The 24,440-nt window shown below is 42.7% G+C and overlaps 2 protein-coding genes across 3 annotated transcripts in view; both read right to left on the bottom strand.

The window, feature by feature from the left end:
- NBL1 (NBL1, DAN family BMP antagonist) overlaps nucleotides 1-24,169 on the bottom strand; it is a 40,341-nt gene extending 16,172 nt beyond the window's left edge. The window contains exon 1 of one of the 2 annotated variants that reach the window (XM_075172605.1): nucleotides 24,090-24,169. The gene's annotated coding sequence lies outside the window, so the exon portion shown is untranslated. Of the gene's footprint in view, nucleotides 1-5,562; nucleotides 5,757-24,089 lie in introns of those variants that run through there. The other variant, XM_075172603.1, reaches the window with a different exon arrangement.
- Nucleotides 8,710-24,172, bottom strand: MICOS10 (mitochondrial contact site and cristae organizing system subunit 10). The gene is made up of 4 exons (XM_075172606.1): nucleotides 24,090-24,172; nucleotides 12,686-12,733; nucleotides 11,952-12,061; nucleotides 8,710-8,956 (listed from the first exon to the last, which is right to left on the bottom strand). Exons 1-4 carry the CDS (start codon nucleotides 24,154-24,156, stop codon nucleotides 8,948-8,950), a joined length of 234 nt encoding a protein of 77 aa, XP_075028707.1. The 5' UTR covers nucleotides 24,157-24,172; the 3' UTR covers nucleotides 8,710-8,947.
- Nucleotides 24,173-24,440: the final 268 nt, after the last annotated feature.

Raw genomic sequence — 24,440 nt, 5'->3', positions numbered from 1 at the left:
ACGTCTGGGTCTGCCATGGACTTACCCTGCCCCATCTCACAACAGTCAATGATGCACTTCACCTCTCTGCATCTCATTTGCAAAAGGGTACAAAATTGTATTGCAGCTCCCCAGAATAAAGCTCTTTGTCAGCTCCCTTCTCTCCTGCTGGAGACCATCACCTGCTGGAGTTGAACTCCTGCTTCTTGGTTCCTAAATAAGCCCTAAGACATCTCCAAGATAACAGCTCAGGACCTCAAATTGCTGTGTGTAAGGGCATACATCCCTGAGGATAAGGGAGCAGTACTCATGTCAGGAGAGGGAGGCAAAGGTTTTTCTACTAAAAAAGCTGGGGGGTGATTTCCCATCACCATCTCAGGTAGATGAAGGGAGAGGACAGTGGTGGCAGGTAGGGTGCGAGGAGCACATCCTCCCATCGCTGCCAAGCGTGTGACTCACATCTGTGCAGTTCCAGTACCCAAGAGCAAGGATGGAGCGGTCCTCACAAATACCATTCCAGCTTTTTAAGATTCACCCAAACCACGTGAGTACAACAGCGCTTCACTGCTTGTTCAGACCACCAGGTCAATCCACCCTCAGCTTAGTAACATACACAGAGGTAAGGAGAGGCTAGGGGGGAAGGTTCAGCCATGGGAGGAATTTGGACCAGCAACTTCCATCAGGCCACAGCTTTAGGATAACAGATTTGAGCTCTGTGCTGAATCCCTTTGCTTAGGCAAAGCAGAAAGGCACCAGTCCTAGTGGTAATTTGGCTAGCTGGCTTGAACTGCAAAGTCCAACTTGCCTGGCCACGCGTCGAAAGAGAGATCTAGGGATGGACCTGGCTAGCAGGGACTGTGCTCAGTAGTAAAGGAAAAGGATTTATCATAGAGCTCATTAGAAAACATCTGGGCTCAGCAAATGACCTGGAATGCGACTCGGCAGCGGGGCGCTCCTCTCTTCCCGAGTCCCGAGAATGCGAGCTCCCGCAGGGTAAGACTCGAGCCAGCTGTTTCCTCTAATCCCATCAGCCGTTCCTTCGACAGGGGTCCAAACGCTCGGCGAGCAGGAGAGAAGGAGAAAGTCCCGTTCCCTCCCCTTGGTGACTGGGATTAGTGGTTTCTCTGTAGTGCCGTGCCAATGCATTTTGGGGCCCTCGGGCAGCAGTAAAAAAAATGTACCCCTCCCATCTCTGAGCAAGTCCAAGTGTGTTTAATCACTTTATTTTCCACCTTGGCCAATCGCTCCCCGCTCCCAGGCACTGTAGGCCCCTTCATCCCTCCCTCCCTTGCTTCCCCAGCAACTCAGGTCATGCAAAATCCTCTCCTATTAAGTTCATGTCTGCAGGGGCAGTTTCTATCAGGGAGGGCTGGGAAGAAGCTGTTGGGCTTCATTTGCAGGTGCCCTCTTCCCTACGAGTTCAAACAGTTTTTTTCTTTCTACTTCAAAAATACCAGTTTCCTCCGACTCCATTACAACCGGCTAAATCCCCTCTGATAACCATCTTATTTTCTGCTGCACAACTTCCCCCTGCTGCAGTCGCTCAGAACCTCTTATTATATTAATTATTTTCCTTGCAGCACTGCCTGAAGGCCCCAGCCAAGCTCAGGGCCTCGTCATAATAGGTGCTTGTATGTGTTTAGAGACAGTTCTGGCACCGAAGCGCCTACAAACTGTCCACCAGCAGTACAAACTTAGAACATACACGTGTGTGCAGGGAACATTTTGCACATCACCGAAAGGAAATCAGCACCCGCCTGAAACGGGGTGACTCAGCCCAGAGTAATATTGCACTGCTGTTGCATAGGAAGAGGCTCATGCACAAACTCTCTGGCCTTAAAGAAAAGCACCCAAAATCAGAAGTCTCAAAGCACCAGTTTCCGAAGTCCTGCAAGAGAGCATCAGCATTTTTTTAAATGAGGATAAGAGAAAAAAGAATGTACCTATGTATTCGCTAACAGATTAAACTCCTCTGCTCCCATTCCCCCCGCCTTACAGAAGAGAAATGCAAATATAATCCTCAAGGTGATAACATGATTTTCATATTTTAGAGGGTGTGGTTCATAAAATCATAGAAATGTGGGACCCTGAGAAATCTGCTTTCATTGCCTCCCTCTCCTCCTGCCCTGACGCAGGATTGTGATTTTTGAGTTTGTGAAGCAGATAATACTATTGCAGCTGATGAGGAACTGAATGAAACTGGCCAGGAGCCTTAGCTTATCACTGCTTTCTTGAACATGCTGAGCAATCTGTGCTAGCACTGGACCAATTTTTCGTCATTCTGGTTTTAATTTTGGCAAGAGGGACTGCCTCAGTGGTTGCCCCAATGTATGCTAAGAGTTAACATTGAGGCGTCAGTTAAATAATTACAGGCTCATCCTGCGCTCAGAGTCACAATGACCTTCTCTCTATCTGCCAGCCTACCTCTATTTATACCTAATATGGATATAAAATCCACAACTTAGCAGATAGTAAACTAGAGCCTCCCACAAGCATGTTGCCTATTAGGATGCTCCCAAAGATTTAAGGGAATTATTTCTCAGGCCTTAAAAGAACCCAGTAAATTCACTTTCTCTGTTCTGACTGACGTGGTGCAGACAGCGGGACTATGCCGACTCTCCCATAGAGTCCTTCCAGCGTACCTCCAGTCCTAGCCCACAAACACTCCTGCAGTTCCAGCCCCAGGCTTCCATCCATCATTCAAAGATGCATTTATTGACGTATGAAATACCCCAACTCTCGACAGATTATCTACAAAACCATGTAATCTTCAGAGAGAATTAAACAAAAACCGGGCCCCGTGCCTGGAAAAAGGAGTGGGGGAAAGCACGCACCATCAGCCATTCCCTCAAACAAAACCAAGGAAAACAGTCCAAAAGGGAGGAGCTTTGGACTCCTTGGAAAGGAAGAACAAAGCAGCAATGATCAGCAGAGTAATAGGTTGTCTTACACCTGAGAACCAACCAGGAACATCTTCAGGGAGCGTCTAACAAACAGGGTCCTTGAGCGAAAAAAAATCTGCATTTAGTTCATACCAGAATAAGCCATGGGACAGAGACCAGGAACACTGCAGTCAACGTTTATGGCCTTAAGAGTTTAAGAGTATTTATGGCCAACAAGAACAGTTAGATCATCTGATATGAATCCATGTGTGTTACAGGTCATTTGATTTCACCCAGTCACTCCCAGGTGGAGCAGAGTAACTTGCATTTAAGACATCAAGAGTTGAAAAATCCACCCACTCCTCTACTAACTTATCCCAGTCTCTCTGTTTATAATTCAGTGCCTCACAGCTCGTCTGCATGGCTCAAACTTCGGCCTCCAGCCATTGTTTCTCATTATGCCTCTCCCTGTTAGCAGCAAACCCTTCAGTTCATGGGTTTTCGTAACCCAGGATCTCTAGGTATGATCAGCATTTGTTGCGCCTCGATGTCAAAATTTACATTTGACTGTATCAGAATCTACATTGCTCCTTTCCTTTTCATTTACATAGCATCCCACCGAATAGCAATTATTTGTCTGCTACCATTTTTATACTTACTTCCAGATAATTAATGAAAATTACAGATAATACAAAGCACTGACTCCTGTGGGAGATATGGCATCCACAGACCCCAGAGTGCCATTGTTTTGCAAATCAGACGTGGAGCCATTAGGACATGAAATGATTTTCTTCTCCTGTGGCCTCAGTCAACCTTTGAACCTAGAAAGAGGCTGCTAAAGAGAGAGATGACACAACCCACAGCAGTTACCTTCAGCCTAAGCCTCTTTTCCCCTTACTCCATTGGTAACTACAGCCTTTTCTCCCTTATTGCTCTGTGCTATAGCACATTGTCCTGGAGAGAAGGCACAGGCGGTTGGTGACAGAGAAGCAGGTGACTGGAAGAAATGAAGGGGTGGATAAGAAAGTGCAGGAATACTCCCCTTTCCACAGCACACCTTTGCCTTGTCATTCCAGCATCTTCAAAGCATTTTGTGAACTGTGGAGTGCGATTCAGTCCAGCACAGACGGGTGGTGTCCCACAGTATACGCTAGCTGACTGTACAGAGATGAATTGTACCCGGGAATGAAGTAGGTCTTAAAGCCATGACCAAGTGGAGAGAGTATCACCATTTCCATTTTACAGGGGAGGAAACTGAGGTGCTGTCTAGCACAACTGGACTCCTAAATCCTCAGGGAATGCATGGCTCATGGGATTAGTACTGGTTTTGGGTTAAGCTGTTAGGCACTACTAACAACTTCAAGTGCAGCACCGAGGGGAAGGAAGAATACCCTCTAAAACTTCTAAAAAGAAACATGCTCCTTCTTACAACAGCAGATTTATGAACTGAATTTGAACTGATAAGGGCATGACCTTTTCTAGGAAGGGGCATACACTCCTAACCCAGAGCTGGAGTCTTTACAAGCACTACCAATAAAGACTATAGATGAAGAGTGATTTATTAGTCACCAACAACTTTCTCAGCATCTTTATAAGCTACAGGAGGTGGGTATCCACCACCACGAGGAACATCCAGCTCTAAATAGCTAGCAATGCTGTACAGCTAAGTGCTGACAGCCAGAAGTCACAAGAGAAACAGTGATCCACAGCTGAATTTCCATAAACTATGTTCACATTTAGTTTCAATCTCAGTTAAGCATTTCACTGTGGGTGGGCTATAGGCTGGACTCTCAGAGCAGTTAAGACACAGTACACATTGCACACAGCTGCCTACTGGAGCTGGCCTGCCAAAATTTGCACCAGTCCCATTTCCAAAGGCAGGGGTGGGGTGGGAGACGAGGAAAAACTTTGTTTATTTCTTACTGGTGGGATGTGTGTGGTAGGGGGGAAAAGCAACAAAACCCAGCCAACTCAGAGCAAAAGGAAAGGTCAGCAATGCCTCGCTGATTCAGAACACTGCTGAAAAAAGCAGTTTTCCTAGCAGGTCAGTGATCACGTGTTCCCCAGCTCTGCCACTAGCCTCTCCCTTCTAGCTAAAGCGTAAGAGCTATACCTCATGGTAGATCTCTACCACAACAACCACAGTCCCCTTCAGTCCACTCATGCACCCACTGCTTGCATTTGCAAACAAGCACCTTTGTGATTTCTTTTGCATTGCTCCAAAAACTCGGAGGGAACCCAATAAAAATATCTGGAAAACCAATTCCTTCTCCTTTGGAGAATCATCTGTGTGAACCCTCTGGAATAGTTGAGTTATGCCATCACTGCTGTGTTTCCACTCCTGGAATGATACTGTCTCCTTGATATCCTCCCTCTATCTCGATCTGTTACCTAGGTTCATATTTAAGGTAGGTCTACTAAGGCAGTGACTATCTTCTGGTATTACGCTTACGTTATACCCAACACAGCGGTGTCTTATTCCATGAGATGCAAAGAACTGGTAATACATTTCAATATTTTCTCTCCTTATCAGATTCAGATTTACACCAAAGTCAATATTGAGGATCTCAATGTTTTACACCCATTAGTGATTCTATAAGCAATCACCTCCTGGACAATAAAACGGAATTTCTAACTTATCAGAGATTTGCCATTAAGAATTTGGGGCAATCTGAGGATAGCAAATGGTTGCAGAACATACCCTCTAGAGTCTCCCAGACTACGAAGTGGGCAGCCTTCCCCTGAGATTCCATGACCTGCCAAGTGAAAATACAGAAAGGGTGGCTGATTGAGTCAATGGCTCAAGACTCAAATTAGAGTCCCAGCTGCATGCCACATTCCCTCCAAGACTTACCACTGACCTTCGCTACAGCTTCTCCCATCTTTAAAATGGGAATTACAAACCTTTCTACCTCCCTTAATCCCATCTGTTTAGTTTGTAAATTCTCCAGGGCAGAGACTGGTTTTTATTTGTGTATACAGCACCACATACAGCAAGGTCCTGATCTTGGCTAAGGCTCCTAGGCATGATTGAAATACAAAGAAATGACGGTATCTTGATCAAACATGAAGAACTCAGATAAACAATAGAAAAGCAGCTTGATATTTTTTTTCCTGCAGTCTCTGCTTTTCCATGACTTGTTTATTCATCTCAAAGCCTCAGCAGACATCTAATCAAGCTGTTAAGAGTCGGATTTGTGGCCAGTCAAGCACTTAGGGAGTTGTTAAACGTTCAAAAACAGTTCTATTCTGCAAACAGCTGCTGCTTTTTTTTTTTTCCCTACTCCTAGATAGCAGTATGGTTTCTTTACTCGCTATATACTCACCATTTTCCTGTTAAAATTGCATCAGGGTGATCCAGTAACTTCTCCACTAAAAAGTCTCATTAAGTTTTGGGTAGGGACACCTGACTTTTTTAAGCCTATCTTGTTTGCACTTTTTGGTACTGATTCAAATCACGCTACAGTTAGACGAAGCAATGATTTCAGCAGGCTTAAGAAAGAAGGAAAAATGTGATAGTTTCCAGATGAGTGTATTATACTAAATTTAACATGCCTTTTGGTACTTAGAATTTCCACTTTTCCCCCTGCCATTTATGTAATTAGAAATCAAGCAGCAGGAAACCGTTCCTATTCCAACCTCAGTTGGGAACAGTATGGTCTCACTCCCATAGAGGGAAACAGGAGACTTGTCCTCACAAGAAGATATTTTGCACAGCTTACATGGACAGGTTCAAAAATAGGTTTTGAATAATACAACTTTAATTAAACCAAAACGAATACAGGCCCATTATTTGCTAGTTATATATGCATATATATATCTCTCAACACAAACAACAAGGAAAGCAGCTGTGAAAAACAAAAATATTAAATTCTTAACCACTTGAAGAGCAGTGACAAAATTTAAATTCCGCTTTTTAGAGTAAAATCGTGCTATTTTTCCGCACTCACCCTAGTGAATTTCATATTAATGAGCAAGAACTTTTGTTCTTGATTATTCTCACTCTAGCAATAAATGACACATTGTGAACGGATAGCTAAAGGGTAACCTCTGAGTTCCAGGGCCAGAAGAACCACTTGATCACAGGTCACAGTAGATCATATTAAATAAGAATTAACTCTAGGAAGTCGTATTTGAACTAAAGCAGAGCATACCCAGGCAGGATAACTCATTACCAGGGACACTAAATAAAAATGGAACCCATCATCACAGCCCAAATGACACAGCGCTAGCTACAGCTTTTTCTGCACGTTGACAGTCGTCATATTCAGAGCATTGCTACTGCTTTTGGTTCTCCTGTTTCTTACCCAGGTTGATGCTCTTCTCTCCAGCTGAACCCACTGGCTTACCAGACTGCTAGTATTGCAGCACACACACACACAGAACTCAATAAAAACATTTTCCAAACCACAGAGGAGCTATGGCTCCAAAGTACATAGTTCAAATTAAAAATTGGGGCCAGATAAAATGATTCAAAATTGGGAAGAAAGAAAGAGATCCTGTTTCCAATAAGCTGTTTTGACCTGACTGATGAATGCAGTCCGGCAAGGGAGGAGGTGGAAAAACAAGGACATGCTCAAGCAATGGTCCTGGATGGTATCATGCTTTGACAGTCTTTAATGCTGCTCTGGCATTAAAGCTATTTTATTTCACAAGTCCATTGCTCTAGGCAAGCTCTTCAGCTTCTGTTGACTCTGGGCACAGCTCAACATGCTTCTTCAGTGTGCAAGATCCACACTCAAGTGCCCAGCGGGATGTGGGGGTGCAGGACTGCTGTAGAACCCAGACCAAATCTTAGTCCCATTGCTCAGTAAGATAAGGAGCTTCCCAAACTCTCTGATCTCAGAAGACTGCCCCTCAGTCCATTTCCTTCCTTTTTTGGCATAGTTTAAAAAACAAATATTGCACAACTTGTTTTCCATTGTGTTTTCCTTTCTGGAGAGGAATTTTTTTGTCACTCTTCCATCTGCCAGCGCTCACCATGCAGCAGAACAGGCTTTCAATAAAGGAAAGCTCCATATCAATCTATACCATTCCCTTTCTGTCTCGGGAGACATGCATTTACATCTTGTGCTACGTGGACAATATGCAGCAAGCATGGGAGAAAGAAAAGAGGTCCCTGAGAGCCATCTCAATAGCTAGAAAATTGTGCTGAGTAAATAAGCAGTGAAGACAACCTCTCGAGTCAGGAGAAGAGCAGTAGACAACATGCCAACAACTAATTACATGGACTGGGGTAAATGCAAAGTAGAAGGGAGTACTTGGACCAGTGGCTTGCCAAGGTAATAAAGAGCTTTAAATATTTGTGACCCATTCCCAGACACTGAAACCTATATGTTCTCCCACAGAAGAGGGGTGAAAAAACAATCAACCTAAAATGTAAGCTCAGAGCCAGATGGCATGTGCATCTGTTTAATTCGCCCACTATCCTGGGAAGTTTCAAACTTGGGTCACGCCATGACTCAAAGCTACGAGAGACAGCACTGGCTAGCTGCATCAGTCACACAGTTAGGATTTGCCCTTTTTGATTCTGCCTCTTTGGAGAGGACAAAATTCCAATTTTAAAGGGCAACTGTACAAACAGGACATAGGAGTATTTATATTCCTCTCCAAACACCGGCACAAGCAGCAGGGGGCTAGTGGGTGATTTATGAGGTGGGAATGCTTCTTTGAACTGTATGTTAGATGGGGGTTGCCTTTCCAGAGTGGAGAGGAACATACGACGGCTGTCTTTTCTGAAGAGCTCTCACAGTGGCTTTTACCCAGTGGTCACAGCTGCTAGATACTCAAAATGCCTCTCCTTCCATTCTCTCTCTCTCTCACTCACATACAAAGTCAACACACCAGAGAAGGCCATTTTTCTTTTATTTATTTCCCAGAAGAGCTCTTCCTTGCACTTTCCAGACACGATACAAAACAAGCAACAGAACTTCGTTTCATGTACAGAAACAGTTTGTTGGAGTATAAAGAGTTACTGGTGATCGTTACTGAAGAATGTTGGCTTATTCCAGGGGCACTTCAGTATATTCCTGAGGAATAATCATTGATTTCTCCTTCCTTCCCACTGGGATAGTCTTAGTCATTAGTCACTGTTCCTGTAAAGCAAGAAGGCTTATATTATTAAAAAGCCATTTGGGTTCCTTACATGGAAGGTGCTGCACGATGTAAAGCAAGCCACTTAGCTTTGTAAGACTTCCAGAAGGTAGGCTAACATTTTCATCCTTCGCTAGACTGAGAAGTTGAGTATGGAGACGTTAAGCAGCTATTTTCATACCAGAAGCATGCCGTGTTTTCATGCATATAAGCCTTCATTCTGATAAAATGGGTACTTCAAAAAACCCCATCATTATTGTTCAAGTTAACTATTCACAGATTGAATAGAAATCAGATAGAAATCAAAGCCACAAAGGGCAGGAAGAAAGGCTCCAGTTGCCAAACTTCTTGTATTGTTGCACATCAATATAATCCACATTGCAATGAAAGTACAGGGTTGTGGTTTTTTGGGTGATAAATAATACAGGCTAAATAACCTGAAAAATATGGTACTTTCCACTTTGCAAGGAAACCTTAGGCCACGTAATTCTCAGCCGTATCATTTTAAGCCTTGAAATAATTGCTAGATGTTGATTTTAAATTCAGCTGAAGTCACAGTGACATCCATTTGATCAAATTGCTTAAAAAGCCCTCAGAATCTTATGACCACAAATTAGAACTTCTCTGCATTTTGAGTCGTCTCTTGGCTAGATGAATGGCTCTTGCATTTGTGTTAGTGTTTCATGATCAACTTACTAAGGCAAAGGATGGGCAGCGTGATGATCCAAGTTACATCTAGAACAGCTGCAAAGTTGCTTTACAATCTCCTGATTATTTGGTATCATGAAGGTCCTCTGTCCTCTCTCATTCTTACTTAGGATTCAGAATTAAGAACTTGATCCTGAAGAATCAAGAATGCAGAGTGGATAAAGCCCCAAGTAACCTGGTCTGACCTCATAGCTGACCCTGGTTTGAGGTCAGACTAGATGACCTCCTTGAAGTCCTTTCCAACTTGAGTTATCCTGGGATCCCATGAAGTTGACAGGTTCGGAAAACTAGAAATAATTTTGTTCAAGCTAATCTGTGTTACATTTCTCTCTCTCTTAATAAAGCTGATTTTCTTGCAGAATCTCACATTTTGACAAGTTAGCATTTGAACAGAAACTCAGTTTTGTAAAGGAAGTCCTATACAATTTAGTTACAACAGTATTTTCTAGGAAAAAAACAGATGAGTGATAATGCAACAATATTTTCCATGCTCCTAACCAACAGAAATGAAATAATTTTGTTGTAATAACCATGGAGCCATTATCCATGACACGACATTTTGGACAGAATTAATGACATTAACCATTAGATGGCTTCATCTGCGTCTTCCTTCTCTCAGCATGTTCAGCCTCTTTGTGCCAGAGAAAGCTAGTGGAGACAGTGCACTGGAAACTATTTGTCTAGTCTTGTGCCATGCAGGCAGCTGTGCTGCTTCTGTGAAGTGTCCTTTCAATTACCTCATGCTTCGAAGGACCACCCTTGCTCCAGAGCACAGACTAGTCCTTAATCCAAACAAAATCCTTTCCTAGGCTGACCCAAAAGTCAGTTTTTTGTTGCCCAACATCCCTAGCAACAAGCATCCTTGAATGAATAATGGTTTCTCAGAACATGTGAACAGGGCATTTACCATTCACATGAAGCCACAGACATGTCATTTCAGTTTCTTTTTGGAGACATAAATTGGAGGAATACCCTCAGGATGGTGTGGAAAGCTAACACGTTTTGATGTTAACAAATCTGGCCAGAAGAGTCATGCACAGACTTTTGATTCTGGGCTGTAACTGGCAATGTTGTATCAGCTGCATGTAAGTCACAGTTTCTCTATATTGCTATCCAAAATATTTTATTCTGAAGAAGTTGTTCAAGAATCTTGTTATTGTTTCCCTTTCTTTGCAGGCAGCTGAAGATCGTATTTGTGAACAGGTATGTCTGGTAGGGCTGCGGAAGGCTGGCAAAAGCTCATCTGCCAGTAAATCTAAGGAGGACCGGACTCAACTTACAGCTCTAGATGCATTGGAAAAAGCCTAAGAACACCTTCAGGCCTCCTTCATTAGGCAGACAAGCGATACAGGAGCAATTTTTGCATTCTGTGTACTTGCCACAAAAAGCTCCTGGCAGACCATTTTACCTCAGTACTTTCTGAAGTGCTAAAATAACTATAAATATGTCCTGGTGGATACGTCTCCACCAGTATCAGTGAAATGCTTTTAGCAGTATATGGCTTTGTGGATCCAAAATATGCACGCACGCCCCTTTTTTTTGCAGATACACAATGATAAATTACCGTAAGAACAGCCGCAATTTTTACATGTGAAGAAATAAAGAAAATATTAGTGGAGTCAGTTTGTGGACTTAGTGCACTGTAAGCAGTTTGCGAGTGCACAAATGGTACCTGCTAACTAATCTATTTTTTAAATATTTTATCTCAGCGTGGTCGGTGGTAATACTGAACTCATTTAAATTATCCTCTTCAAAACTATTTGAAGTGTACAATTTCTTCAGACTAATTATTACATTACTATCCAGCCAAACAAGCCACAAAACTTACAAGTGATTAGTGTTTTCATGTTGCAAAAAAAACTCCACAGAAGATCAAAGATCTGCTTCCACAGGCAGTTCTACCTGACATGCCTGACATGACTTTCAGTTTCTTCCTAGTTCATTTCTTTCAAAGTCTGAAGACAGAATCTTACCATTAATTTATCTTTTTCAGCTTTTCTAACATGTGTTTTTATTATACCTGTTTTCAGGTTGTGGGAAAACGTACCTGCAGGATCTGTTAAACTAATTCTATGAGTTCGGTCTAGTAAGTTTACTGCTAAACACACCAGACATGAAAAATTTCTAGAGAGCAGGGGAATCACCCCTGCTTCAGCAACACAAGTTTCTTCTTACTGGTGCTCTTTTGGAAAAGGCAGAGGAATATCCATTTAAATGGTGTCTAGATGTACCATTTAATGCTAACTTTTAAACAGTTACCAATTAATGGTAACTAGTACTGATACTTACTTTTACAAATTTACCATGGAGAAGATATGGAGACTGGAAGTCATGTTGACAATTGGAATAAGCCATTCCTAACCCCATCCCTGACCCAAAAGCGATAGGCCATGTCTTTCCTGTGGGGGAAGGCAAGCAGACAGGAAAAGTGAAAGTCAACAAGAGCTGTTCATTTCACATGGCAGTGATAGCACTGTTAAGTAAGTACCATGAAAGAATACATTACTGGAAGATGCATATTAGGCATTTTCAAGTTCTATGAGTCCTAAAATCGGCTAAAAACCAAACCACTTCAGAAGAACAACACAAGTAACAGTAAGACATCATCTTTAGAATTTAATGGAGAGCAATCTCTGAATTCAAGATATTACTGAGAATTATTCTGTTACCAAAGCATAACTAAAAAAGAATTTAGATCAGTTTTAAAACCCTGGCAAGACTGGCATAAACTGATGTCTAGCCACATGGTTCCAGTAATTTGGCTCAGGGTTTCCTGCAATTCCAGAATTTGAGCTGAGCACAGTAGGAGCTTAGAGAGATGCCGCACGCAACAACCTTGTTACACAACAGTCAAAAGCTTAGGTAACTCCATTTCAACTGAAAAGTCACGACCAATAATGAAAGAATTGGTCTAACATACTGATTAAGTTTTACATGCCTCAAAGACTTCTTGGTTTTAAACCGCACCTACAATAGACAGAAATTAGGAAACCAGGCAGTCAAGATGACTGCAGTATACGTACTTTTGAAGAAGATGACTGAGAAAACAATTCCTAATCCAAATCCAGCACCTGTAAGAAGAAATGCAGCGAGTGAGGACTAAGATAATGCAAAGTAATGGAAAATTATTTAGTTCTTTACAGTAATTCTTTGTTCCAACTCAGGAATATCAGACTACATGTTATTTCAGTACACCAAACAGAAATGTTCTTAAATAGAAATTCTGAAAAAAAAAATTCTTGTTTTCTTGAGTAACTGTAAGCACCTAATTCAGATTAGAATCCCAACATATACAAGAACATTATCACAAAGGTTTGGGAAACAAACCAGACCCTCATCCCAGGGAAAGTTCCTGAATTTCTGTCACCATCTACAATGTGAAATTAAGACTTATTTGGCTCATTGTCAGCAAATGAGAAACACTTAAATGAAAACTTATTGTGTCCTTGAGCCTTAGATTTTGCAGATTAATATCTTATTGTATTTCGTTTATCTCACTACTTTAACTACTTCAATGTGTGTCCTGAGGGCAGCAAAACTTTGATGCTTTGTGTTACCCTATACCTTGCAAAAGAAAGCTCCAGGCTGCTTATCTTTCACATCCACAACATTCATTATGGAGCATATTTAAACACATTAGGAATGAATGACTTTTCACATCCTTATACTATATATAGAAGTAACTGCAGCAGTTGAAAAAAATTTATCCAAGCACCATTAAAGAACTCGGCTGGCATATTTTAAAATAATTCTTGCTTTCCTTGGAAGGTGTGCTTATGATTTTTTGCAAGAAGTTAGGCAAGTCTGCAAAACTCCTCTCACGACCCAATAAATATAACAGTGAAAACTTTGAGCTCAGTGGGTAAATTCTACCTTTAATTATATCCACTAAAGACAAGAATTTTAGATAAGACACAGACGTACAAAAGTTTAAAAAAGGAAAAAAAAAAATCAGTCATGCATATGCTCATTAAAAGAAATCTAACAAGTTTCAGGTTTATTTTGCAGCAAACACATCCTGTTATGGGTTTCAATTCTCTCCTTTCAATACAGAAAATCTAACTTAAGTATAACGAGTTTTATTAATTAAAAGACATACTTTTTTTTTTTTTTTAAAAATATTCCTAAAAGTATGTGATCCTTATTTAAGCTCCTGTGGAACGCATTACTAAGTGGGTTGAGTCCAGAACAATGCCAAAGAATCCTATACCCTCTTGGCGTATAGGAGTATGTTTCTTTTTTTTAAGTTTCCTTCTGCTCTTTAAACCTTTTTCCTTGCAAAAAGTATACTAATGGTAGCTCCTATGGAGGCACAGATTATTGAAACAATACTCACTGCACTACCTAGTAAATTAACTAAGCACCCCATGCTTTTCATTGATTAAAAAAACCTCAAATATTAGAACAGAGATGACCAAACAGATGATCTGAGCAAACCCCCTTATGTTTACTCTCCTGTTAGGACTTCACTATCCATATTTACCGAGAGCTGGAAATCAGAGCTGCTTTTGAAAACTTTTCATTTTACTACACGTTTTCATAGCTCCAATTGTGACAGCGGTAACTACTTTACCAGGTCATTACAACTTTGGAGTAGGCTTACAAAACATGCAACTGCAGGGAAGAACTTTGACCGCCTGCCAAGTGGTCCTGACATAACTCCCCCAGACATTTTAGAAACCGAGCATTTCGCAGAAGGTCAGGTTTTCACTCTAATCATTTGCACAGCTAAGGGAAAGTCTCAGTTCCTCAGATGTCTGGTCAGAGCTTCAGGCTTTTTCTGCATTTCAGACAGTAAGAGATACACTACTTGGAGCATCTCCTATAAACAGCTAACTACTCATACCATGTCACTGACTGGCATTTATATGCGGACTGGAAGAGACATCATGCATTACTCAGAGCAGCAGTTCATCCGTGCTAATTTCTCCACTCCCCCTCCCCAAGTAGAGCCTTCCTTCTGTACCTTTGCTATAATACAGCTGGTGTTGGCTCTCGCAGAATGTTTATCCTATTAAGGATAATTACTATCTTCAAGAATTCATCCAACGGACAACTGTTTGGCGCTCTGACCTGACTCCCTCTGCCAGTCTTCTACAATACGTAGTTATGCTGCCTTTTTGTTTTGGGCTGTTGTACTGTAGGTCTGAAAAGGACTTTCTGGAGGTAATTACCTTCTGTTCAGACAGCACTAGGCGTTGTTTGAACTGACCAGTTCAGAAGGCCTGTCATGCAGTGACTGATACTGGTCCTACGCTTCCTGTCCAAGAAAAGATCCCCTCTGCCAATCCAAACAGTTTAGCTAATCAATGAGAAATGATTTACAGGATGACAAATTCTGCATCATCTCGATGCAGAGCCCAGGCAGTTTCTAATGTCACCACATTTTCCACGTTACCAGTCAAACCCACATTCTTCTTACCAGAGTGGTGGTGAAGTGCTTACTTTCTTGTCTTAAGAAAAGTCTGGGCTAAGGAAGCAGCTATAGTTAATACAGTTCCTTTCCATCTACGTCCAGAAATCTTCATTATCTCGTATTCTCTTCACCTCCTTCAGATGCTCTCTCACATTACACTCCCGTTTGTAAGGGCTCCACACAGATGCCATCAATGCTGCTTCCTGTTGGCCATGGGGGAAGCTACAGGATACACTTAAAGGTGAAAAATTTATTATCTCTGCCAACTGCAATTCAGCCTAAGCCTAAAACAAAACCTAGGTCTTCCCCCAGAGTAATACCCAACACCACTGTTAAGCAGATGTGGTCCAGCATGACTGACTTGTTAAGACTGAATGGTCTTTCCTAAGAAAGCTTTTTTCTGAAGTAGTGATAAGCCTGGTTCGAGGGAAGGGATTCTTCTTTTTCATGAAATGCAGAGTGTCAATTTTAGAGGCTATCATTGCACCCTATTCCAGCAGAAAGGGGAGTACAGTGGCTGATTAGTTTAAAAAGATGATGGTAAGATATCTAGGGCCTTGCTTTAAGTAATGAAAATGCTACAGAGAAGTAAAGGAGGAGATCTGACAGGTAATGGGGTTTTGTTTTCTGTACAAGAAGACAACTTGAGAAATGAAGCCAAAAGAGTACCTTAGCTTCCCTCATCCCAAAGGCAGATCGGTTCATTCCTTTTCTTACTGAGGAACAGACTACCGTCTACACTGAAAACTGTTGCTGATCGCAACACCCAATCAACAAGAAACGCTCAGATCTGCCCCCTCACGTCAGCCAGTGCATGTACAGCATTTGCTCTTTTCTACTTGCTTTTAATGTTTAAGCACTGGTTTTAACTTAAAACCAGAAGCTTTAGCTACATTTAACTTCTTAGCCCATCTGGTTAAGAACCTATTTCTGTGGATAGTTTGTCACTCATCTTCATTCCACTAGAAAGTATTTGTGGTTATGTGGTCATTTCCTGTGTCTCCAGGACCAAGGGGGGGCAAAACCATCTTGTCTTGGAAGCAAAGTAACACGTTTCACTTTAATTCTATATAAAGTTACACCAGAGATAAACAATGGCAGAGCTGTTGATGAGTTTTACAGGTTTAAGTTCTCACATGCTCAATTTCCTTTTAAAGAGGCAACATGTTGCTTCAAAGAGCCTCCCACCTGAGCAGGGGACACTCAGTCTGCAGCTGTTTCTACTAAAGATCAGCACCTCTAGGCCAGGCTTTAACTTCATAACAATAAAACATGAAAGGTTTATCTTACAATAAAAACAAATGAACATGGAAAAGCTAAGGGCTTGATCCACGCCGGGCACATTTTCCCTCCTTTTCTTGCATGACAGACTCTTTGGAGGAAAAGGCCACAGGAAAGAGTACAACACATTTTTCACCTCCTCTGACAGTTTAAAATGTTTAACTAGAAAAACAGTCTCTTCCACTCTACATCTATCATTTCAGCTCAGACTCATTTACTCAGTGTCAACAGGGGACAGGACAGTTCTGTGGACATCTTACTCCTGCTCCCCAGTAAGCATCCCGGCCATACAGACCAGCACAGCCACACGGAATTGGTATCAGGCAGAAAGCCCAGTCTCCGAAACTTTTTCATTCTACTTTTTTGGCTCGTACACCTTCCAAGAAAAATGCCACAGTACCTCAAATCAATCTAACACACAGAAGAGCACGCGTCGTATACCCAACAGGACATCATAAAAGTGTCTCGGAGAGAAACACAAATCTTCAGGATGGGCTCCTGCCCCATAAGAACATCTGGGAAAAGCGTTTTCTATAAATTTAATCAACAGTCTCTCCAACAGCGATACTATGCGGTTCTTTCCTAGGCTACCCAAGTAGCTACGGGCTGAAGCAGCTATTAAGACTGCCACACCTAGATATACTTTTCTTCAATAGCTTGAAACTTAAAATAAGAGGATTAAAATATGCTCGTTGACATCTGGCAAATGTGTTGCTGTTACTATAGCAGCTGGAAGTTTTTCAATTACTTAATCTGATGACAAAAAGAAAACTATTATTTCCTCTGCCATTCCTTACACACAAATACAAAAGAGAGCTTCAGCCTCCTCTCTTTCAGATTCTGTTATTTTACAATTAAAAGAACTAAATGATTGAAATAATAATAAGAAGGAGCTCCTGGAAGATGGCTTCTTATTCTAAGAAAATAGCAACCACTCTGTACAGACAAGACTCTCTAAAATAGGTCACGGACTTGTCCCAACAGAGAACATTTCTTCCCAACTAGAAAGAGAGCTTCCATTAGGATTGAGAAAATCTATCAAGCTTGGTTAGTTTCTCTGTGGGGACAGTGACAGCAACAGCTTCAACATCCAACAGCAGATCTCATCTGTGGGCCTGATGCATTGGAAGTTTCAAATGAGCAACAGCTCAGCCCAGCACTAAAATCTGCTTTAGGTAAGGAAATATCCAAGAAAAGTCAAGATCTTCAAAACAAACAAAAAACGCAAGCAACTCTCAAACTATATTCTCCCTCCTGTTGTAGGGTGTCCCGTCCTGCGCCCCTCCAATCCCACTTTAAGAAGATACAGAGACAGTTGTTGTGCAAAAATGGTGAGGAGATCCTTCTTCATGTACCGGGACCTTTATAGGGCCAGTTAGAAAACCGAGACCATGAAAACACTTCTTTACAAAGAGAATTAATTTTAAGCAGACTCTTAGCAAGGTCTTTTGTGGCAAGAATCAGATTTTCTTCAAACACCAACTTTGAAGCTTACATTCTCATCTTCCCGTTGCGTGAATTGTTTACATAGCGGACAGAAAAATGAGCAAGGACACTAGAAAAAAACATCGTGAAACTATATACCAAGCACTCAAGGAAGAAGCAGGAAAAAAAGTGTGTTTTGTTTTCTTCTAGCATTTGACTGTAGTAACACAGAATACTTGGAATGACAGAATATAAATATCCAAATACCATTATAATATAAAAATCCCAACATGCTTTCAGGGGCCACTTTCACCCTAAAGCGCTGCTGCAGTTCAACTGCTGCCCGGAGGCTAACCTTAGATAAACATCAGCACTTTTGCACATGGACACACAGCGCTGTTAGCCCATGATCTCCCAAGCAATCACAGTGATAGTCTCCTAGCTGGACCAAATTTTTCATCCTCACACCGGTGAATGAACTGGTGAGATGAAAGGGCACACGCACTTCCTCCCTCTTTTAAAAGGGGAAGGGGAGAAGAGTGGAAGCTGCTCTTTGAATAGACAGCATAACAAAGGATCTCATCAATATTACATCAAGCTTTTAGACAAAACCGGGGTTGCACTCACTGTAGAAGCCCACATATAAGAAATCAGCAAGATACTCATAATATGGAAAATACACCTCTGACAGAAAACTCTACCTTGTCTTACTGCAATAAAATATTCCACTAATGAAAACAATAGCATTGCTAAAAAGAAAAGTTTTGCTGGAGTAAACACATCCACATTTAGGACTTTTGCAAGCCTAACTATGAGGGTTGGCAATCATGCTTCTTCACACCCATCCAATGTAGGTTGACCATTACTGACGTCTACTGGCCCAGCTAAGAAATAGAGGCAATTTAGAGCAAGAAGTATTACGGTGGCATCTCACTAGCAGAAATACTACGGGAAGAAGCCTGATCCTTCTCAAATTCTTGCTATCAATTTATTACCATCAAGGACGTGCCAGCAGCCCCGAAAGGATTTTCCTCAGAGAACTAAATCTGATGTAACAAAGAACAAAGAGTTGTTCCCACCTACTGCTGTAACATCTCAAGGACCAAACGAGCGCTTTAGGATATCACTCAGCTAGAGTCCCCTTCCCCTGGACAGTGTCACTGTGTGCCACCTCCCAAAGAAGGCACAGCTGGCATCTTACCAATGCACTCATGCAGAGGACAAGGAAGTCAGCGCACTTTGGATTCATTTCCAGCAGAGATCTTACGTAGTCTGGGGTTTTAAATGGCTGCACTATCAGACGGATGTCACAGCTCTTCTTTCAGGTTTTCTTGCACACCAGAAGTATTGCCAAGAGCAGGCTGGAACAAGGGTCGAGCAGGGCTTCCCCCAGCATTGCTCACAGCCTCGGTTAGCGAGCTGATCGGGCGCATCTAGGCAGGGCAGAGTTTCCTGACTCAGTCGGACGGCCAGCCAAGAGGAACAGCAGGACACAATGCAGTTAGGAGCACAGAGACCTGGATTCCTAAAGATTTTCCTGTCTTTTTCTTCCAAAAGAAGATAATAGCCCCTTAATTTGTAGACAGTCATTGTATTCAGAACTCCGCTAACAACATAACTAAATATTGCTCTTAGATTTTTGACTAAAAGCCTATTCTCGGAACAGCATTTGTCTACCTCTTCCAAATAAAACATTTTTGCGTTGGCTGTGTTGCCTCCCTGCACAGCCTCAGCCATAAGCAGTTAATATTTACACTATTTGGTCTGCTACAAGATACAACTAGTAGAATTGGATCTTCTCCCATACGACAAAGGAAAATAACTTGGGGTTACAAACAAATCTCACATAATAATGCAGTTGTGTGCTCACATAATATTCGTGTTCTCCAGTATTAAAAACAAAATCCCAAATTAAGAACAAGTCTTTTGACCTGGTAGCTAAGACTGGATGGCCACATTACAATTGCTAAGCAAAAAACACTTCAAAACAGGAATTTCAGGATTTTTGTATATTTAGAGAAAGTCTAATCCAGTTTTCAGAAAGTATAATCAAGTTTTATCATTATATAGACTGACTTTATCCTGTTCATAACCATGTGAAGGATTATTTAAAAATACTGACATTGCAATCCATACAATGATTCTTTCTGAAATATTCAATCTGTGGAATGACACAAAAAATACAATTTCACCCTTGCCGTTAACAGAAACAGCTATTCAAGCAGGCTACATGATGCAAGTCAGAAGAAATCATGTAACAGTTGCAGGAGAATTGAAAGTGCCCTTTTCTGTTAAAAAAATTCCTATTAAATGGAAATTAGAAGCGTTTTATTTTCAGATGTCAAAACAGAGGATTAGAGGAAAACGAACATTAGTACACTGGCTTATCTACAAGCTTCCAGGCTGAATTTTGGTCAAACACAGGCATACATCAAAACATTTGTCTCCAGCAAAAAAAATGAACTTCAGCACAGCAACTTAACACAAGCCAAGAAGCAAACAGCTTTCCTAGGACTACCTTTCAATACCAGGTAAATTACAGTGTTCAACTCATTTAAAACTACAACAGTTTCAAAACAAACCAAGACACACAGGCACACAAATCTCCTTCCGCTTACACACATACTCTTCATTGCCTCCCCGTTCCCTGGAAACGGCATATAATAATAATTTGTCCAAAATTATAGCCTTGCAGAGAAAAAAACAACTCTGTCAGTCCTTCATGAGTAATTGTCTTTCCAAATAAACAGGCATGAACTATCAATCAGTTAAACAAACAAGCAAACTCTTTAAACAGGCTTTGAAGCTGGTAGGATGGAAGAAGACCACGATACTATTTACTTCCCCGTCTCTTCCCTGCAGAGCTCTACTGGTAAAAAGGAAGAAACGGTTGTGAAGGCTGGAGGGGACACAGGAGTTTACAAAGCTTTGCAAGCTGGGAAGAAAAAGAAAGCCACTGTAGTTTGATTCTCCTTCCTCACACACAAAACAAGCAACTTTTCTGATGGGTAAGAAAAATCACTATCAGGAAGAAAGACGGAACAGAAAGTTAAGTTATTTAAATGACTGCACGGGTGAAAAGTCTTGAGAACGATGTGAAGCCAGAGCCAGCGTGATCTGGATCGCCCATCAGAAAAACACCCTGGTCAGCCAAGAAAGCACAACCCAGCCCACTACACACAAACACTGAGGTTACAGCTAGATTTAGAAAGGGAAGGGGAACAAAAATACCTAGACCCATCCTGATCATTAGCAAAAGAAATAAATGTCAGTCCTAATGAAAAGGAGGGGAGCACATAAACTCCATTTAACAATGTTTCGATGTTTTGTGCAGGCATGAAGAGGTTTACAGTACTTAACTCTTTGAAATGAAATACTTTCTTAACAACGCCTGACAAGATACTCTGTTTTGAACTAACAGGAAAAAGAAAGAGTTTTAATACTAAATTACAAGATGCACACAGGTAGTGACCAAGACGTCAAAAATATAATACAGCATTTCAAAAGATGTAACATAAGATAAACATATATTTTGGACATTTTAGTGGCAGGAGATCAAGTTTCTTCCAGGAGCTTTATCTCCAACTAAAACTCCAAACTACAAACAACACAACCAACTACAAATACGCTGGCTTACGCAACTGTAGTGGAAAGCCTGACAGACTAATACAAGATAGGACAGGCTGCATAGCCCCCAGCTATTATTTAAAAACATACTATTGCTAATAAAGTCATCCTGATAGCTACTACCTCCCCTTCTCAGTCTCTTCTCTTTCTCATGTCCCTCCAGCCCCCAAATTAATCCACAGGACTTATCGGTCTCTACAGTTCTCACAGACACTGGAAAACTGTCACGTGTGCAAGGCTTCAGAAATGCAGTGCTTTCCTTTACTTACAGGGTCTGGAATGGGAAGACACAGGGCTAACCATAATGTTTGTTTTTTCCGAGCCATTGGGAAAGAGCCTTCTTGCAATAGCGCTCAGGAAGGATGTAAAGGAACGTACGGGAAGGAAACTGTGGCCACCAAAAGGAAAAGTCTGACAAAGAAGTGAGGATTTGGTAAACTTCTATATCCCACATAACAAGCAATGAAATTCTCAAGTAAAAAAGATTATTTTCTTTCTCTCTAGTACAACAACTGCCCTTGATAGTTTATTGGAAACTCTAGCAAACTTTGCAGCAAAAACAATCATCACAACCACGCAGGTTTTTAAAGTCCCTGCAGAGAAAACAATCATCTCCACTGAGATAGTCTGAGAAAGTTTGTGTTATCAGCACTCAGTTAATAGTTTGCATAGCTAGGCCACCGACTCACTTCACTTTTAAAGGCCATCATCATCTTCAGTCACAAACTACTGGAGTATGAAGCAACTTCTGGATTGTTCCTACTTCCAAAGTTCATACTGAGTCATTTGTTGTTAATGCCATGGAGGAGGTTGCCAGCACAGATGCTTCAGTAACTGATCAATCACTATCACACATGAAGCGAAACACGCGTCTGAGGCCATCACACTGGTGTTAGGGCTAAGGAGCACTAAATTAAAGAGTGCAGCCCATGTGCCCTTTTTGGGCAACCTAATGAAAAACATGAGTTTTACTGAAACCTCTACTCAATGCCCTCACGAAGCTAACGCCGGGAATCCTTGGTCCAGAGCATTAGCGCAGAAAGTCTAAGCACATTTTCTTTCTTCTGTTGCCACTTCAGGATGGAAGAAAACACCAAATTAAAATGAAAGGCCTGCTGAAGAGACATGCTGCATCATAATCAACCCTGTATCCACTTCTTTCAGCCTCCTAGAGAGACTTTCCACGTACAGGATTCCTACATGTACACGTACAGCTGCAGCATGGAACAAGTTCTTGTTTATAATTTGGCATACTTAATATTTTATGATAAAGCAACCAATGCTATGGAAACATAAACATATCTGGATATGTTTGTCAGACAAACCTGAATAGAATTTCATAAGGCAAAACATTGCTCTGGAGCACTTGACACTTTTCAAAGGCCTGTTATAAACAATGGAAGTTTCAGTTTACTCAAAATTATTAAACATCTTTTCTAATGGAAAAGTATTAGGCAACTAAAACCCTGAGTTCCTCGTCAGCTTTCAAGCAGAAGGCCACTACAGCAACAAGAAATAAACATCCACATTTCTCAGATGTAATTTATGGTTCTAAAAGAGATTTCTGCACCAACACAGAATGCATACCTTTCGTGTCAGATACTTCACTTCTTGCTCTATACGTTGCATTTAAAGATTTGCTTTGATATACACACTTCATAAAGCCACAACCTCTGTCTAGTCGATCTGCCAGCCTGTTACATGAAGAGCACTGAACTGCGCAGACACAGTAACGACCATTCATAAAACTCACAGTTCTAAGTGAAATGTTGTAAATGATTTGTTGCAGATCTGAAGCACTGCAGGCATGTGTCCTAACTTTAAGGACAAATATGCATGGAAGAAAATCAATTGAACCATTCCCCTATTTAAATAAAAGGCAGAACTGTCTGTAGGGTCGGGACACCGGACGGAAAGCTTCTCAATGTCAAACTGCGCACACTGTACTAAGTAACACATGCCAAAGCTATCAGTGTGTCACGCTGCGTATTGCTTTTAATAAAGACAGCCCACCTCGTACACTGAGTGATGTGAACAGCTCTGCAGAAACAGAGTTCGAAAACCAAGCCGTCATCATAGCGAAACTAAAGACGGGCAAGGTCGTGGCACTGAAGGACCCGGTCATGCCTACCCGGGGCCCATTCATTCAGGGCAGGAGGCGTCCCGCTGGCCGCGGAGCTCAGCGCAGAGGGAGATTTCCCACGGAAACCTCTCATCTTCAGCAGAGGGAGTGACCAGAGGTCAAAAACGACCCTCCGCTACCGGATCGCGGGTAAGACGGGGCCGGGCCGGGAAGAGGAGCCCCGGGGCGGCCGTGGGAGCGGGCCCGGCGGGGGTCCGTGCCGCGGCCAAGGTCACCTTGCCAGGCCCGGGGCCGCCCGGCTCCCTCCCGCCGCGCCGGTCCCCGACCCCTGGGGGCAGCGCTGCCCTGCGCTGAGAGCGGAGCCGCAGGACACCCCGCCGTCCCGCCCGGGCCCACAGCGCGGCGAGGCCGCCGCCGACCTAGGCAGGGCCCGGAGCGGCGGGGGGCACCGGGCCTCAGCAGGGCCCTTCCGCGCCGGGCCCGGCCGCGCCACGGGCCCGGGCGAGCGGCGGCCCTCCCAACCCCGGGGCGCTCGGTCGGCCGCCACCGCTCCTCCCCAGGTCCTCCCCCTCCGCCCGGCCCTCCCCGCCCTTACCCAGCTTGACGGCGGAGTCCGCCAGACACCGGTCCCACTTCCTGCCCAGCTCGCCCTCCGACGCCATCTTGGCCGTCCCCTCCCACCTCAGGCCGTGCCCTCGCCTCCTCCCCCGCGCAACTCTCGCGAGATCTGCCGCTGCGGGCAAGCGGCGGAGCGCCAGATCTCGCGAGATTCCCCCCCGGCCCGGCCCGCCTCAGCCCGGCCGCCGTTGTCAAGGTTACCGGCGGGCGGGCGCGATGGCCGCCGCGCTCGACCTTGGGCCCGGCCCAAAAGCCCGCTGTTTCCCGTAGGACCCAGCCCCCCACAGCCCCAGCCTTTCCTGGGCCCCATCTCTTCAGGCAGGGCTCC

The sequence above is a fragment of the Calonectris borealis genome, chromosome 23, assembly GCF_964195595.1.
Source record: "Calonectris borealis chromosome 23, bCalBor7.hap1.2, whole genome shotgun sequence".
Classification (NCBI taxonomy): Eukaryota; Metazoa; Chordata; class Aves; order Procellariiformes; family Procellariidae; genus Calonectris; species Calonectris borealis.
The sequence above is the reverse complement of the archived record's forward strand: the minus strand, read 5'-3'. Positions and strand labels throughout refer to the sequence as shown.

Bases quoted from the DNA above. Each gene is read 5' to 3' on its own strand.
- MICOS10 (XM_075172606.1), bottom strand. From the start codon at position 24,156: ATGGCGTCGGAGGGCGAGCTGGGCAGGAAGTGGGACCGGTGTCTGGCG. The intron at 12,734-24,089 runs GTAAGGGCGGGG...TTCTTCTTACAG, and splicing joins GGACTCCGCCGTCAAGCTGG to GTGCTGGATTTGGATTAGGA. The intron at 12,062-12,685 runs GTACGTATACTG...CTTCCCCCACAG, and splicing joins CTCAGTCATCTTCTTCAAAA to GAAAGACATGGCCTATCGCT.